Source organism: Diceros bicornis, chromosome 16, assembly GCF_020826845.1.
Source record: "Diceros bicornis minor isolate mBicDic1 chromosome 16, mDicBic1.mat.cur, whole genome shotgun sequence".
In the NCBI taxonomy this organism is placed as follows: Eukaryota; Metazoa; Chordata; class Mammalia; order Perissodactyla; family Rhinocerotidae; genus Diceros; species Diceros bicornis.
The window spans coordinates 42,743,747-42,759,581 of record NC_080755.1 but is presented as its reverse complement, the minus strand read 5'-3'; the positions used below and the strand labels follow the sequence as shown (position 1 = coordinate 42,759,581).

General features: G+C 38.6%; 1 protein-coding gene across 1 annotated transcript in view; it reads left to right on the top strand.

The window, feature by feature from the left end:
* Positions 1-52: 52 nt before the first annotated feature.
* The window catches only part of CFAP53 (cilia and flagella associated protein 53), a 45,333-nt gene continuing 29,550 nt past the window's right edge, over positions 53-15,835 (top strand). Inside the window, exons 1-3 of the mRNA XM_058557140.1 lie at positions 53-134; positions 4,530-4,759; positions 5,234-5,407. Coding sequence (XP_058413123.1) covers positions 66-134; positions 4,530-4,759; positions 5,234-5,407 — 473 coding nt within the window. The 5' untranslated portion in view covers positions 53-65. The remainder of the gene's footprint in view (positions 135-4,529; positions 4,760-5,233; positions 5,408-15,835) is intronic.

The following is a 15,835-nucleotide window of genomic DNA, read 5'->3' as shown; positions in this document are numbered from 1 at the left end:
TTCCGTAGGTCGCCACGGTTGGAGAACCGCGGTGGACGCCGCCCCCATCCCGAGGGGACTCGAAAATGTACAGCCAGCGGTTTGGCATCGTACAGCGGGAGGTTAAGGGCCCCACTCCCAAAGTGGTGATCGTGGTAAGCAACGGGTGTGTGTGCGAGACCCTACCGCTTTCTGCCTCTCCCGGCACGGCACTGCAGGTCTAGCGGAGCCCAACCTGACCCCTAGCCGGGGCTCTCTCAAGGGGAGCAGGTGCGTGATGCAGTGAGTTGAATTTTGAAAGAAGGAAGAATAAGGTCGTTCACCTGCTCTCGTATTCGTCTCTCCCGTCCACCCCGCGTCGGTTATAATATTTAGATTCTGTATTTGGAGAAGTACCACTTGGGATCTTGGTTTTCAGTCTCCAAGACTGAAGGAGACCGTGTGTCACGGAAAGGGCGCTATGCCAGGCAGCAGGAAATCTGGGGTCTAGGCTGGCGGTGATTCAGCTGTATGATCTTGGGCTGGCCCTGCACCTCTAGGAAAATCATCTGTGGAAGGAAGATTGGGCTGTGAGGGGTTGTGAGCGGTTGTAGAGCTCTTCCTGTGCTGACTCAACCATACAGAAGTGTCCCTGCAGGCCTGGAAATAGGACAGTTGGTTACCTCTAAGGTGGTAGTAGGAGGCCAGGAGAATGCTGCATGCTGCAGAATTTGATAGGTTCTGCTCAGAAACCACAGACATTTGGTCCGTGCGCCTGGATTCCTATGTTCCTACAAACAAATTTGTACAGGCTAGAAAACCTCCATGTGTAATTAGACAATGATAGAGATATTACTTGAGCCCCTGCTGTGTGTACAACACTGTGGGAGATACAGGGGTGAATACAATGACCATGGGAGGTTTACCCTTCATAAGAAGTCTGATCTCTGCCTTCGGGTTGCTTATCATCTAGTTGCAGAAACAATTTGCTCCTGTGTAAAACCGTTAAAGGTTAACACAATAGATAGCAATGTGCTATATTGTCTGTGATGGCACTTTATGGAAGAAAGATCAGGGATAGTGTAGGATACAGTTTTATTATGCTCTGTGCACATGGCAATTCTTAGTCAACTTATAGACCTGCTCCCTCTTCTAGGTCCGAGGACTGTAGGATCTGGGTCTGGAAATCAGTAGACTGGAGGGTTCTGCAGACTGTAGAGTTCAAGGTGGTAATTGCAGACAGATTTCATGAGGGACAGAAACTTATTTACTTGGGGTTCTGTATCTGAACACAGAGCTCAGGGGCTCAGCTGTTGCTCATGTGCCATTACATGTGTTGGGAACCAATAAGGAACAGGAAAAAAAAATTGTCACCAAACCAGAGAAGCAGGCCTATTGAATAATACATTGAGCTTATAGAAGAATAAAGAGGAAAAGGAAAAAGTCAGAGTTGGTGCATCTCACATGTCGGAGTGTGATAAGAAGTGTGGATATTAGAGGTTGCAGAGTTGTGGTGGGGGAAGAATTAAAGTCACCAGAGGTGAGACTTGGACACTAAACATTTCCTCCGGGAGAAAGCGATAAAAGACGTAATGTCTGCAGTAATGGAGAAGCGAAAGGAGCAGCTCTTTGGTAAGTTCTGCCTAGGGACCCAGTTATTTAATTCTCAAAATAGTTTTTTAGGAGGATATTTGCTCATTTTGACAGATGAGAAAACTTAAAGATGAAGTAACTTACTCAAGATCACTGTTAGTAATGGGTAGAGTCTAGACTCAAACCTAGACTGTAAGACATTGTTGTTTAAAACTTTAAACTGTAATGCTAGAAACTATCATTTGAGATGTTAACAGTAACAAAAGCCTTCAGTGACCTTGAAAATACAAGGTAGTTATTAAATCTTTTGTTCTCCTGACTTTAGCATGGTTTAGAGTTGCAACGTCCAGTTTGGTGGCCGCTAGCCACACATGACTTTTGAGTACTTGAAATGTGCCTAGAGTCACATGGTGAAATGATAATATTTTGTGTATACTGGTTAAATAAAATATATTATTAAAATTAATTTCCCCTGTTTCTTTTTACTTTTTTAAATACAGCTACTAGAAAATGTTAAATTTCAGATCTGTTTTACGTTATATTTCTATTAAAAAATGTGGATTTTGAGTAATGCCAAGACTGTGCATGGATTGGTATCACCTTGTTGTTAGAAAACTCCAGGTTGTACCTTATTCATCCAGAGAGAGACTGGGTCCTTCCTGACCACAGAGTCCTGCATAGGATGCCCCAAGCCTTAAAGGGCTTCCTGACCCCCTGGCTACTGCTCAGGCTGTGTCTCACCACCCTCCACCTCCATTCCCCTCTTCAGTCAAAATATACCTTAGAGCCCGGTTCCTGTGCTGACAACTCAAGACAGTTGATTCTTGATGACCTTGGTGCTTGGTTCCTGTTCTCAGCCCATATGTCTCCTGGGAGCCTGAGTTCTTGTGTGTATCATGACCAAGGTGTAGTCTTCACCCTGCTTTGCTTCATTATCACTGAATCTGCATTCATAAAATGCCATACATATTAGAGAATAGTAGTTTGTTAATTAACTGGCTCTAAGCTCTAACTAATTATGATACAGTAGTTCCCCCTTATCTGTGGTTTCACTTTGCATGGTTTCAGTTACCCGCAATCAATCGCGGCCTGAAAATAATGCTACGTCACAATGCCTACCTCACTCACCTCACTTCGCCTTATCACGTAGGCATGGTATTATCTCATATCATCACAAGAAGAAGGGTGAGTACAGTACAATAAGATATTTTGAGAGAGAGATCATATTCACATAACTTTTATTATAGTATGTTATAATTGTTGCATTTCATTATTAGTTATCGTTGTTAATCTCTTACTGTACCTAATTTGTAAATTAAAATTTATCTTAGGTGTGTTTGTATAGGAAAAAACATAGTATATATGGGGTTCAGTACTATTCAGGCATCCACTGGGGATCTTGGAACGTATACCCCACGGATAAGGGGGGATTACTGTATGGATTAGCTCCTTCCTGTGATATAACATCCAACATCATCATCTCTCTCCAGTCCACCTCAGCCCTGCTTTATCTTGTTCAACGAAATCTAGATACCTATATGTGTGTCCTGAACCCTGAATCTTTTCATCAGACGATCTTCAAGTGTTGATTTACTATCCTCAGGAGACTCCTTTACCAAGCCCCAACCCTAGTATTCTGGTAATCCTGACAGTGATGTTCTAAATCTAAATGATCAGATTGACTCTTTGCCACCTGAGTTAAGAGTTTTGTTGCTTTGAATCAGCACCCCAGAGTTGCAATATTCACCTAAGGATGACTTGGTAAAACTGGCTGAAAATTCAAAGCTCAAGAACACAGATTTCATGGTGGCCCCAGGATGAGCAAAAATTGCATCCAGGCCACCCAGAAACATTATTTCTTTCCTTCATTCATTCGTTCATATTGAGAACCTGATACTGGTAGACATTATGCTCAATGGTAGGAATACATAAATGAAAAAGATATAGTCCATGTGATTTTATTAAATGTATCAATATGTATTCAAATGGTATATGCATTTCCAACTTTTTAAGTTGGAAGTTTGTGTAACAAGAATATATTTACAGAAATTCAAGTTACCCCAGGATGTCAGGAGCACAGCCCTTACATTAAACTTCTGGGAACAATAGAAATAGGAATCAAATTCTACCACCAGTTTTCTTTTTTCTTCTCTTTTCCTTCTTTCCTTCCTCTCTCCCTCTTTCCCTTTCTTCCTTCTTAGTAAAGGGTTTTCATTGTGACAACTCATTATCTATATCCCATATAGTTAGATAGTAGCCTCTTTTAACTGAAAGTATTTTTTTGTGTGTGTGAGGAAGACCAGCCCTGAGCTAACATCCAATGCCAATCCTCCTCTTTTTTGCTGAGGAAGACTGGCCCTGGGCTAACATCCATGCCCATCTTCCTCCACTTTATATGGGACGCCGCCACAGCATGGCTTAACAAGCGGTGCGTCGGTGCGCACCCGGGATCCGAACCGGCGAACCCCGGGCCGCCACAGCGGAACGTGCGCACTTAACCGCTTGCGCCACCAGGCTGGCCCTAACTGAAAGTATTTTGATGGTGGTAACTGTGTTGTCTACCCTGAGAAGCAATGTGGGCTAGGGGGTGGCAAGATCAAGGTCAGGAATTAGAAGAACTCTAATTCTTGTACTATCTATGTCTGCCTTTTTGAAGCACCTTGGGCAAATCACTTAATGTCTCTTGGTTTGACTAGATAATCTATAGAGTCCCATTCACATTTTTAACTTTGTAATTCCATGAACTTTTACTCAGATGGCACTGGAGAAATATTTTAGACTGCTTTGATAATATCTTAGCTATAGGCTCAAAGAATCAAACAAGTTACACCTTAGGCACATAAACTGCAGTTGTAGCAGGATGTATTAGTTTTACATACCCAATTTTATTTAGTGTGAGTATGAGGAGGTCATGATTAATTGAAAATATGCAATTGACTTTGGGTCTATCATAAGTGATAGTTGTTATTTGTTTCCAGAGAGCCAAGCCTCCCAAAGGCCAAGGGGCTGAGCAACATCTGGAAAGAATCCGACGCACCCATCAGAAACATCATGCTATTTTGGTTTCTATTAAGTCAAAGGAGCGGGATCGCTTGAAAGTTGAGTGGGACCAGCACAATGACCGCAAGTTTGTGGACAGTCTTGTGAAAGCAAGAATCAAGGATGCCATGCAAGGCTTTATCATTAACACTGAAAAAAGAAGAAATAAGTAAGGCTCACAAACCTGGTGACTCAAGACTGTGAAACATTCCTAAAACCACAACTTGAGACCAATCAAAAATCAAGTGAATTTTTATAGTCAGGATCATGGCTGACATATTCATATTCCTACCAAATCAGTAGCTATTGCTTATTTATATTTTCATTTGTGATAAGCTACGTTTGATAGAAAGCAAAAGAATATATTGTTTCATATTTTGTTACTCTAAAATATTCATTTTACTTTTGTTGAAGATATACATTACATATCTCGTCTGTATGTGATCAAATAAAATATGGCACAGATCAGTCTCTTTATTGCTGTAAATGGCAACTAGTCTTATTTTACGGAAGATGCAATGATCTTTTCCTTCTTACAAAATTTGTGATTAAACGTACTTCTGAAATCAAAATTAATGAAATAAAAGTCAGTAAAATGATGCGTGTGGCATGACAGTTTTAATTTTTTGTCATTTTGTTTCAGACTTCGTGAACTTTTAGCATCAGAAGAAAATGAATATTTTACTGAAATGCAATTGAAAGAAGAAACAATTGAGGAGAAAAAAGATAGAATGAGAGATAAAACCAGATTATTAAAAGAGAAGAAAGAAAAAGAGAGACAGGATTTTGTGGCTGAAAAGCTAGACCAGCAATTCAGGTAACGATGTCAGAAAAACACACACACGGAATCTGAATTTAGCATATTAAAAAACATTAAAGGATGCTAATTTGCAGTAAAGTAAAATCTTAAAAGGGTATACACAGTAGTTGTACTTTAAAACTTGGTAATTATGTACACATCATTGAATAATGCAAGCACTGAGGGTTTTTTTGTTTGTTTGTGGTGAGATCCCTTAAGATCTACTTTCTTAGCAAATTTCAAATATACAATACCATGTTATTGCCTGTAGTTACCATACTGTACGTTAGATCCCCAGAACTTATTCATTCTTCTTATAACTGAAAATTTGTATCCTTTAACCGATATCTCCCCATTTTCCTCACCCTCTACCCCTGGGAACCACTATTCTACTCTCTCTTTCTGTATATTCAATTTTTTTTTTCAGGTTCCACGTATGAGTGAGATCATACAGTATTTATCTTTCTCTGTCTGGCTTATTTCACTTAATATAATGTCCTCCAGGTTCATCCATGTTGTCTCAAAGGTGGGATTTTCTTCTTTTTTATGCTGAATAATATTCCATTGTATATATATAAAACACATTTTCTTTGTTCATTCATACATCAGTGGACATTTAGGTTGTTTCCATATCTTGGCTATTGTGAGTAATGCTGCAGTGAACATGAGACGACAGATATTGAGATACTGATTTCATTTCTTTTGGATATATACCCAGAAGTGGGATTGCTGGATCATATGGTAGTTCTATTTTTAATTTTTTGAGGAGCTTCTGTACTGTTTTTCATAATGGCTGTACCAATTTACATTCTCCCTAACAGCACACAAGGGTTTCCTTTTCCCTACATCCTTGCCAACACTTGTCACCTCTTGTCTTTTTGATAATAGCCATCCTAACAGCTGTGAAGTGATATCTCATTGTGGTTTTGATTTGCATTTCCCTGGTGATTAGTGATGTTGAGCACCTTTTCATGTACTTGTTGGCCATTTGTATGTCTTCTTTGGAAAAATGTCTATTCAGGTCCTTTGCCCATTTTTAATCAGATTATTTGTTTTGGTTTTTTTTTTGCTGTTGAGTTGTATGAGTTTCTTATATAGTTTGGATATTAACCCCTTAAAAGATATATGGTTTGAAATTATTCTCTCCCATTCCATAGGTTGCCTTTCCATTTTATTGATTGTTTCCTTGCCGTGCAGAAGCTTTTTAGTTTAATATAGTTCCACTTGTTTATTTTTGCTTTTGTTGCCTTTGCTTTTGGTGTCATATCCAAAAAAATCTTTGTCAAGACCAATGTCAAGGAGCTTTTTCTCTCTGTTTTCTTCTATGAATTTTACAGTTTCAAGTCTTATGTTTAAGTCTTTAATCCATTTCCAGGTAATTTTTGTGAATGATGTATAAGGGTCCAATTTTATTCTTTTGCATGTGGATATCCAGTTTTTCCTAGGTGATTTATTGAAGAGACTATCCTTTTCCCATTGTGTGTTCTTAGCCTCCCCGTGAAAGATTAGTTGACCATGTATGCATGGGTTTATTTCTGGGCCCTTTATCCTGTTCCATTGTTCTATGTATGTGTTTTCATGCCAGTACTGTAATGTTTTGATTGCTATAGCTTTGTAATGTAGTTTGAAATCAAGTGTGTGATCCCTCCAGCTTTGTTATTCTTTCTCAAGATTGCTTTGGCTTTTCAGGGTCTTTTGTGATTCCATACAAATTTTAGGATTTTTTTTATTTCTGTGAAAAATGCCAGTGGAATTTTGATAGAGATTGCATTGAATATGTAGATCACTTTGAGTAATATGGATATTTTAACAATATTGATTCTTCCAATCCAAGGACAAAGGATATCTTTCCATTTATTTGTGTCTTCAACTTCTTTCTTCAGTGTTTTATAGTTTTCAGTATATGGGTCTTTAACCTCCTTGGTTAATTTTATTCCTAAGTATTTTGTTGTTTTCGGTGCTATTGCAAATGGGATTGTTTTCTTAATTTCTTTTTCAAATAGTTTGTTTTTAGTATATAGAAACCCAACTGATTTTTGTATGTTGATTTTGTATCATACAACTTTGCTGAATTTGTTGATTGGTTCTAACAGTTTTTTTGGTGGAATCTTTAGGGTTTTGTAAATATAAGATCATGTCCTCTGCAAACAGACAATTTTACTTCTTCCTTTCTGTTTTGGATGCCTTTTATTTATTTATTTTTTTTCTTGCCTAATTTCTCTGGCTAGGACTTCCAGTACTATGTTGAATACAAGTGGTAAGAGTGGGCACCCTTGTCTTGTTCCTGATTTTAGAGGAAAAGCCTTCAGCTTTCCACTGTTGAGCATGATGTTAGCTTTGGGCTTGTCATATATGGCCTTCATTGTGTTGGGCTACATTCCTTCTATACCTAATTTGTTGAGAGTTTATGTCATGAGAATATGTTAAATTTTGTCAAATGCTTTTTCTGCATCTATTGAGATGATCATATAATTTTTATCCTTCCTTCTGTTAATGTGGTGTATCACATTTATTGATTTGTATGTATTGAACAATCCTTGCGTCCCAGGGATAAATCCCATTTGATTGTGGTGTATGATCCTTTTAATATGCTGTTATGTTTGGTTTGCTAGTATTTTGTTGAGGATATTTGTGTCTATGTTCATCAGAGATATTGGCCTGTAATTTTATTTTCTTGCAGTGTCCTTGTCTGGCTTTGATAAAATGAGTTTGGAAGTGTTCTCTCCAGTTTTGGGGAAGCATTTGAGAAGGAGTGGTATTAGTTCTTCTTTAAATATTTGGTAGAATTCACCAGTAAAAGCCATCTGGTCCTGGGTTTTTCTTTATTGGGAGATTTTTTATTACTGATTCAATCTCGTTACTCGTTATTGGTCTTTTAAGATTTTCTATTTCTTCACGATTCAGTCTTGGTAGGTTGTGTGTGTCTAAGAAGTTATCCATGTCTTCTAGGTTATCTAATTTGTTGGTATGTGGTTGTTCATAGTAGTCCCTTATGATCCTTTGTACTTCTGCAGTATCAGTTGTAATGTCTCCCCTTTCCTTTCTGATTTTCTTTATTTGAATTTTTTCTCTTTTTTCCTTAGTTAGTCCTGCTAAAGTTTTGTCAATTTTGTTTATTTTTTCAAAAAACCAGCTCTTGGTTTGATTGATCTGTTCTGTCATTTTTCTAGTCTCTAATTCATTTATTTCTGCTCTGTTCTTTGTTATTCCTTCCTTCTGCTAACTTTGGGATTAGTTTGTTCTTTTTCTAGTTCCTTGAAGTGTAAAGTTCAGTTGTTTATTTGAGATGTCTCTTTTTTCTTAGTAGAGGTGTTAATCATTATCATCTTTCCGGGATGCAGCAAAAGCAGATTTAAGATTTCCTCTTAAATCTGCTTTTGCTGCATCCCATAAGTTTGGGTATGTTGTGTTACCATTTTGTTTGTTTCAAGATATTTTTTGAGTTCCCTTTTGATTTATTCTTTGACCCATTGGTTGTTCAGGAGTGTGTTGTTTAATTTCCACATATTTTTTAATTTTCCAGCTGTCTTCCTGTTATTGATTTTTAGTTTCTATACCATTGTGGTCAGAAAAGATACTTAATATTATTTCAATCCTCGTAAATTTATTAAGACTTTTGTGACCTAACATATGATCTGTCTTGGAGAATGTTCCATGTGTGCTTGAGAAGAATGTGTATTCTGCTGCTATTGGGTGAAATGTTCTGTATATATCTGTTAGGTCCATTCAATCTAAAGTGTAGTTCAAGTCTTGTGTTTCCTTATAGATTTTCTGTCTGAATGCTCTATGCACTGTTGAAAGTGGAGTATGATATCCTACTATTACTGCATTGCTGTCTATTTCTCCCTTCAAATCTGTTAATATTTGCTTAATATATGTAGGTGCTCTGATGTTGGGTGCATATATATTAACAATTGTTGTATCCTCTTGATGAATTAACCTTTTTATCATTATATAATGACCTTTGTCTCTTGTTATAGCTTTTGAGTTAAAGTCATTTTGTGTGATAGAAGTACAGTTATCCCTCCTCTCTTTTGGTTTCACTTGCATGGAATGTTTTTCCATCCCTTCACTTTCAGCCTGTGTGTCCTTAAAGATGAAGCAAGTGTCTTGCAAGCAGCATATAGTTGGATCTTGTTTTTCAAACATTTAGCCACTCTGACTGGATAATTTCAAATTACCTGTCTGAGTTCTCAGATTTTTTTCTATACTTGATTAAATCTAATGTTGACGTTTTCTCTTGCATTTTTCATTTCATTCATTGTATTCTTCAGCTCCAGAATTTCTGTTTGGTTCTTTTTTATGATTTCTGTCTCTCTGTTGAACCTCTCATTTTGTTCATGTATTGTTTTCTTGATTTTGTTTAGTTGTCTATGTGTGTTCTCTTGTAGCTTACTTAGCTTCCTTAAAACAATTATTTTGAATTCTTTGTCAGGTAATTGGGAGAACTTCATTGCTTTAGGATTGTTTACTGGAAAGTTATTGTGTTCCTTTGGTGGTGTCATGTTTCCTTGATTTTTTGTGTTCCTTGAAGTCTAGCATTGCTTTCTTCATATTTGAAGAAGCAGTTACCTCCTCTAGTCTTTACTGGCTGACTTCAGGAAAGAAATACCTTCACCAGTCAGCCCAGCTAGAGATTCCGAGACTTTTTCTTTTCTTTTTTTTTTTTTTTTTGCCGCTTTTATTTTATTTTATTTTTTTGTGAGGAAGATCAGCCCTGAGCTAACATCCATGCCAATCCTCCTCTTTTTGCTGAGGAAGACTGGCCCTGAGCTAACATCTATTGCCAATCCTCCTCCTTTTTTTCCCTTTTTCTCCCCAAAGCCCCAGTAGATAGTTGTATGTCATAGTTGCACATTCCTCTAGTTGCTGTATGTGGGACGCCGCCTCAGCACCTCAGCATGGCCAGACAAGCAGTGCGTCGGTGTGCGCCCGGGATCCGAACCTGGGCCGCCAGTAGTGGAGCGCGTGCACTTAACCGCTAAGCCACGGGGCCAGCCCCGGATTCTGAGACTTTCTGAAACCTTTTCTCTGCGTGTGCCTGCTCCAAGCCTCTTGTTCTCTCTTGGGCAGCAGTTCTTAAGATTGTATGCCTTCTCTTGATCTTTCAAAGCCAAGCCAGAGGCTGAGAGCCTCCAATTTGTTTTCCCTAGTGTGGCTCCCTGAAATGCTCAAGTTTGTAGCCTTCTCCAAATCCCACAGAGTCAGACCAACTTTCTGCACACTCTTGCTAGCCATCTGCAAATGCTCATACTCACCATCCACTGGAGTGCACATAGGAAGCTGGCCATGGGGCATGTCATGGAGTGTTAGGGGTGTCCATGGGCCGCTTTGGCAGGTCTGCAGGGAAGCCATCCCCAGTGGCTCATGGATGGGCTTCCTCATGGAGTCCATGCAGCAGTTAAGAAGATCCATATCCTTTGATGTGTTCCAAGCCCTAGATGATATGCTCCCAGCCTCTTCCAAGTCCTCGGCCATGCAGATCACCTCACTATTCTGGGTGGAGTGAGAAAGAAGTGGGCCTCTTGGACAGCTGGGGAAGCCAGGCGCTCACTTATGTGTTTTCACTTTCCCCCATGCGAAAAATTGTAGGCTGAAGGGTCTCTCTTGGCACTGAGCTCTGCCACCTTGGGGAGAGAGTGACATGGGTAAAGTGAAGCTATTCTTACCCTCTTCATTTTATCTATTCTTGGATCTTTTTGCTCCAGTGGTGTGCTATAGCTTCTCCATCGGACTCTTGGACTCCCATAAAGGTGCTTTCATCTATGGGTGACTGTCAAAATCAATGTTCTGTGGAGGGGTAATGGTGGAAAATTCCTCTCTGCTGTCTTGCTGATATCCATCCATGTAGGTATTGAGTTTGTCTAAGTGCTGGGCTCTAATGTCCTGTGCCTGCCTCCCAATTAGAATGGAAGTACCAAGGGAGATTCTGTTATTGAATTGTAAGTATTAAGCTCCACTTGTGCTGAATGTGTGCTTGCTTCCATGTTCTTTATCATTTCTTTGCCTGGTATCCTGATCCTTTGAGTCTGATCACCTGAACTTTTCATCCACTTCCTGACCCAGATCCACCGTGACTCTCAGTTTCAGATCCCTGGTCTTCACTGTACTCAGTCCGATCCTGTGGTTGCCTTCAACAGCCCTTTTCATTTTACTTTTTCCATCTTGGGATACCCTGAGTCTGTGCCCTCATTTCAGCCTAATACTCTGCACTTACAGAAGGAAGATTTGTTTTGGGGGCTCCGCTACTGGCGGCCCGGGTTTGGATCCCAGGCACACACTGACGCATCGCTCATCGGGCCATGCTGAGGCGGCATCCCACACAGAGCAACTAGAAGGATGTGCAGCTATGACATACAACTATCTACTGGGGCTTTGGGGAGAAAAAAGGGAAAAAACACAAAAAAAAGGAGGAAGATTGGCAGTAGCTATTAGCTCAGGGCCAGTCTTCCTCAGCAAAAAGAGGAGGATTGGCATGAATGTTAGCTCAGGGCTGATCTTCCAAATAAACAAACAAATAAATAAATAGAAGGAAGATTTGTATGGAAGTACCCAAGGAAGTGCTTCTGAGATGATCTATAGTGTTGTATCATCAAGAGCTTGACAAATATTTTTAATTTCACAAACTGTGAAAGATTCCTTACCTGTAAAGCAAAGATATACTAAAAAGTCTCAATGTGTTATATTCCTTCTTAGATCTACAGCTCTTAGAGCAAGAACATATTTACATATTTATAATTTTATTATATATGTAATTTCTCAGTTATATTTTCAGTGCCTCTGATACTTCCTTCTAAGAGTGTGAACATCAAGAATTGTTATCATATATCTCAGGATGTTTTGTTCATTTTGCCCCCTTTTTTCATTCATGTCTCTCAATGTAGTGATGATCACATCCTGTGACCCATGGAATGCCCCAAATCTTTATCACTTTATCAGTCTCTTAATTTTAGAGTAACTGACTAAGATTTCTATCTTCAGAGGGGATTTTTAAAATTCAACTACTACCTGGAAATATTCAAAACATAGCCATTAGCATTCATTCATTCATTCAATCAATACTTTTGAGCCTCTACTTTCTGCCAGGCTCTTTGATTGAATAATAGATTGATTAGCTTAACAAAAAAACTGAAGGTCACATAGGCTATCAGGTCACCAAGTGTGAGTGGGGCAGGTTGTGTATCATGTCACTCTGGATTCAGGAACAGAATGGTCCAAGATAAAGTAATTGTAAACTCTGAGTTAAATTCTAGTAGAATACAGAAGGAATATAAGAATTCATTTTTTACAGTGCTCAACATTTGAGGTGAGAAATCTGAAAGTCAACACATGTGAGAAAACAGCAAAACCAGGCATGTGGAGGGATCAAGACACAGCTCAGAGACAAAGCTTTTGCCATCTCCTCTCTCTCTGCCATGAAGTTGCTATTAATCGTATAGACTGCCCGAAACCATCCTGGTAGAGGCCAAAGGAGAAGTTAGCTATTGCAATGAATAGTGCCTACAAAATTGCAGATGCAGCTGCTAACAGAGTAAATTAAACTGCTAAAAATGGAGGGAATGGGAAGTTTCAGGGCTTGGGGAGCTGCTGAAGGAGGGCAGTGAAGAAAACCAAATTAGTGATGCATATGGCCAGAAGGGACTTGCCACTCTCCTTGTCTTGCAGATAGGTAACTTGGTTTCCACAGATATTAATTTGCCTAGGTCGTCAAGCTTGCAGTGACGAAGACAGGATTAGACTTGGATTTTCTAGCCTCACCCTCTCTCCTTGGTAGGATTTGGACATTCCCTACTGGCTGCTGGAAGAAAAGATGCTGTGAGGGACAAAGGGGACACTAGCAAGTGAATTTCAGCAACATTAATGTATTTTCCACTTCATAGTAAATGTTTCTCAGCACAGTAAGAAAAATGAAGTTTCGTACGTGGTTGTGCTCTTAAAATACGTATTAATTTGGTAATATTTTATAAATTTCATAGATAAATCTTGTATAACTGAGTATACAACTTCATAGAGAAGTTGTATAACTTGCTAGTTAGATGAATTGTTAGGGTTTTTGAACAAACAGTTGTATCCTACATCAATATAATTCATCTGAAAACACATTGTTTTCAGTGTTGTTAATGCAATACTGCCAACTCGTCATTATAGAACAGCAAGCATAGTTTTAATTAATTATGAGAGTGAAGGGCCAGGGTTAAATTTTGACCAAGGTTGCTAAATCAGGCCCCATTACTGAAAATATAATTGAAGCTTTAACATATATATAAAGCAAGATGAAATTATTCTTCCTCCTCCCCTTTTCCCTCTTCCTCCTTTTTGTATTACATTGTATGAATATACCACAATTTATTTATTCATGCTCCAGGTGATAGGCATTTCATTTATTTCCAGTTTGAGACTCTTGTGAATAAAGCTGCTATGAACATTCTTGTACATGTCTTTTGGTGGACATATGTATTCATTCCTGTTGGGTATATTCAGTGGCATACCTAGAATATTTGATACCTCGAATGGGTCATTTTTAGTGCTCCAAGACCTCTAAACAGCGAAATTATTTTCAGTGATAATAATGAAATGAAACAAATAATAATGACAAGATAACCAGTGATTTCATTTTTAAAAAATTTTTATTTTGGGGGCTGGCCCGGTGGTGCAACTGGTTAAGTGCGCGTGCTCCGCTGCAGCGGCCCGGGGTTCGCCGGTTCGGATCCCAGGCGTGCACCGACGCACCACTTGGCAAGCCATGCTGTGATGGCATCCCATATAAAGTGGATGCATATGGGCATGGATGTTAGCCCAGGGCCAGTCTTCCTCAGCAAAAAAAGAAGGAGGATTGGCAGATGTTAGCACTGGGCTGATCTTCCTCACCAAAAAAAAAAAAAATTTATTTTTAAATAATTATATAGTCACAAAAATTACGAAGATAATACAGAGGTCCCCTGTACCCTTACCCCGGTTTCCTCCAATGTTTATATCTTATGTAACTATAATACAATATTAAACAAGGAATTGACATTGGTACAAAGTGAATGTATAGTTCTGTGCCGTTTTATCACGTGTAGATCCATCTAACCCACCACCACAATTAAGATACAGAACTATTCTGTCACCACAAAGATTTCCCTCATGCTACCTCCTTTATAGTCGCACCCACCACTTTGACCCCCATCATTCCTAGCCTTTGGCAACCACTAATCTCTTCTCCATCTCCATGATTTCATCATTTCAAGAATGGTATATAAATGGAATCATACAATATGTGCTCTTTTGAGATTAGCTTTTTCACTCAATATAATGCCTTTAAAGTCCATCCAAATTGCTGCATGTAACGCTAGTTTGTCCTTTTTATTGCTGAGTAGTATTCCATTGTATGGATATACTCAAGTTTGTGTAAACCATTCACTTATTGAAGGACATTTTGGTTGTTTCTAGTTTTTAACTATTGTAGTTGAATCTAATTTGAACATTTGTATACAGGTTTCTGTGTTTTTCATTTTTCTAGGATAATTGCTGGGTCTTATATGTATGTTTGTTTTTTTTAGAAACTGCCAAAGTCGTTTGTAGTGTGGTTATGCCGTTTTATATTCCCAGCACTAATGTATACGAGATCAAGTATTTCCATATCCTTACCAGCTTTTGATATTGTCACTATTGGAACGGAGGTGTGTAGTGAGATCTCGTTGTGATCTTAATTGGCATTTCTCTAATGGCTGGTGATGTTGAACAACTTTTCATATGCTTATTTGCCATCTGTGTATCCTCTTTGGTGAAATGTCTCTTTATGTCTTTTGTCCATTTTCTAATTGGATTAGCTGTTAAGTTTTGAGAGTTCATATTCTAGCTATGAGTCCTTTGTAGGATATGTGGTTTGGCAATATTTTTTCCTAGTCCATAGCTTGTTTTTTTTTATCCTCTTAACAGGGTCTTTCACAGATAAAAAGTTTTTAACTTTGATGAAATCCAATTTATCAATATTTCTTTTATGGATCATGCTTTTGAAACGTCATGAAATTTCTTTTTAAATGTCCTATATTTATACACAATTAGTGATTGGATCCCAGATTAAGGTAGGCATTTTTTGTTTTGGGGTGTTTTTATTAAGTGAATAACCTAGGATGTGTGGTCAGAACACCTGAGGGTAGTCTTGCCTCAGTCAGTTACTGGCAGACATGATATAATGAAGCACCAAAGAACTTAAACTCCAGGACCAGACTGCAGGTCTTCAGTCCTAGCTTTACCACATACTGTATTAAATGTCTGAACTTACATAAGATGCTTAACTGCTCTGGGCCTCCATTTCCTCATCTGTAAACCAGGGATAATAATAATAATGAACTTGCAATAGTGTTTGTTGCAACATTGGTTGTTATGAAGATCACAAGAGTTCATACATGTAAAGTGCTTAGAACAGTGCCTGGCAAATAATAAGCTCTCTCAATAGCTGTT